The following is a 2,126-nucleotide window of genomic DNA, read 5'->3' as shown; positions in this document are numbered from 1 at the left end:
AGGCTCGAGGGGTCCCGGGGGGTCCCTGGGGGGTCCCTGGGGGGGCTCGGGGGGCACTGACCGCGCAGGAGGACTCGGCGTAGTCGATGCCCAGCGTGGACATGGCGCGCACGATGGCCAGGATGGACTGCAGGATGTTGCCGTAGATGATGGCCTTGAACTCCATGCACTCCTCCTCCGTGTACCCATCCTGGTGGATGATCCTGGGGGGCACCGCGGCCTCAGCACCCCCCCGAGGGGCACCTCCTTCCCCGTGGGGCACCCCCTGCCCCGGGGGGCACCCCCTGCCCTCCCCGTGCCGCGGGAGTCGGCGGTGTGACACCGGGGGGGGGGTGATGGGAGTCCTGCCACCCCTTGCCCGTGGGCTGGGGGGTGATGTCCCCTCTCCCCATCCCGCACTCACTTCATCTGCTTCACGATGGTGCTCTTCCCGGACTCTCCGGCCCCTGGAAAAGGGTGGGAACAGGCACCTCAGCGGGGCTGCCACGGGCACCCCGAGGGGACCGGAGCCACTGTCTCCCCCCGCCCGGCCCCCTGCCATCGTCCCCGCGCCCCTGTCCCCTCTCGCGCAGTGTGGGACCGCGGCGGGGGGCGCTGGGGACCCCCCTGGAGGGGGTCCCTGGGGTCCCACCCGTCCCACCCACCCCCGGGCGGTGCCGGCGGTGCCTCGTAAGCGGCTTAGGGTGGCCCAGGAAGCCGCTTAGAATTAGGGTGGTAATCGCCTTGACCCCCGGCCCCCCCACCTGGATAAGGCCCCGCCGCCGCCCCTGACACGGGGAGTCACCCCCCTGGCCTGTGGGGTCACCCCTTTACTCTGCAGGGTCACCCCTCTGCCCCACGGGGTCACCCCCCTGGGCCTGTGAGGTCACCCCCATACGCTGGGGGGGTCACCCCCTGCCCCATAGGGTCACCCCCCTGCTCCATAGGGTCACCCCCCTGCCCCTTGGGGTCACCGCCTGTCCTATGGGGTCACCCCCATATGCTGGGGGGTCACCCCTCTGCCCCACGGGGTCACATGCTGTCCTGTGGGGTAACCCCTTTACCCTGCAGGGTCACCCCTCTGCCCCATGGGGTGCAGAGGGACCCCCAGGGGACCCCCCAGGGTTTGGGGGTGCTGGTGGCAGGATGTCCCCAGGCTCTCCCTGACCCCTGGGATGTGCCACAGCCCTGCTGTCCCTGTCCCCTCCCTGTGACCCCCCCGTCCCTGCCACCCCAAGAGCCGATGGCACCTCCAGCTCTTCCCAGGGATGGCCCTGGGGACACCCAGGGGTGGGACAACCTCTCCTGGCTGGTGGCAGCTCCAAAGGGGAACAGGAGCAGCCCAGGGGGTCCCAACCCCCATCCCCCTGAGCCTCCTCAGGGTGGGGACATGGGGACAACCCTTGGGGACATCAGGACAACTCTTGGGGACACCCACAGGTGGGACAAGCTCTGCTGGCAGGTGGAGAGGGGGATCAGGGATGGGGCAGGAGGAGCCCGGGGGTCCCAAACCCCATCCCCACATCCCCCAACCTCCAACCGGGTGGGGACATTGGGACAACTCTTGGGGACATCCCCCCAGGCTCCAGGGGGGTGGGGACATAGGGACAACCCCAAGGACACTCGGTTGGTGGGACAACCTCTCCTGGCTGGTGGCAGCTCCGAGGGGGAACGGGAGGAGCCCAGGGGGTCCCAATCCCACCAATGGTGTGGGGACATCGGGACAACCCTTGGGGACACTCCCCAACCTCCAACGGTGTGGGGACATCAGGACAACCCTTGGGGACATCGAGACAACCCTTGAGGACACCCCAACCTCCAACGGGGTGGGGACATCAGGACAACCCTTGGGGACCCTCCACAACCTCCACCAGGGTGGGGACATCGGGACACCCCTCGGGGACACCCCCAGCCCTCACCAAGCAGCAGCAACTTGACGGTCTTGGCCTCCTTATCCGCGTCCTCCTGGAGCTTCTTCTCCAGCTCCTTGGACCTCTTGGCCATCTCCTTGTCCTCGGCGCTGGCCCCGCTCCCCATGGCTTCGTCCTCCTCCTCCAGCAACGCCACAAGCTCCTCTAGGTCCCCCGGCTTTTCCAGCTCTCCGGGGGCGAGTCAACGCGCACCCCGGGGGCGAGGTGGGCGCTGGG

At 69.0% G+C, this 2,126-nt stretch overlaps 1 protein-coding gene across 1 annotated transcript; it reads right to left on the bottom strand.

Moving 5' to 3' along the window:
* Nucleotides 1–61: 61 nt before the first annotated feature.
* LOC113980866 (guanine nucleotide-binding protein G(t) subunit alpha-2-like) lies at nt 62–2,106 on the bottom strand (the record flags this gene model as incomplete). Its single annotated transcript, XM_027708085.1, has 3 exons — nt 1,899–2,106; nt 404–446; nt 62–203 (listed from the first exon to the last, which is right to left on the bottom strand). Coding segments are annotated over exons 1-3 (303 nt in total), but the record flags the coding sequence as incomplete, so codon positions are not given.
* Between the last annotated feature and the right edge of the window lie 20 nt (nt 2,107–2,126).

This window comes from Neopelma chrysocephalum, unplaced genomic scaffold (genome assembly GCF_003984885.1).
Source record: "Neopelma chrysocephalum unplaced genomic scaffold, ASM398488v2 Primary Assembly neopelma1_95463, whole genome shotgun sequence".
Lineage (NCBI taxonomy): Eukaryota > Metazoa > Chordata > Aves > Passeriformes > Pipridae > Neopelma > Neopelma chrysocephalum.
Note: the sequence above shows the minus strand (reverse complement) of the source record. Positions and strands in the feature narration are given on the sequence as shown.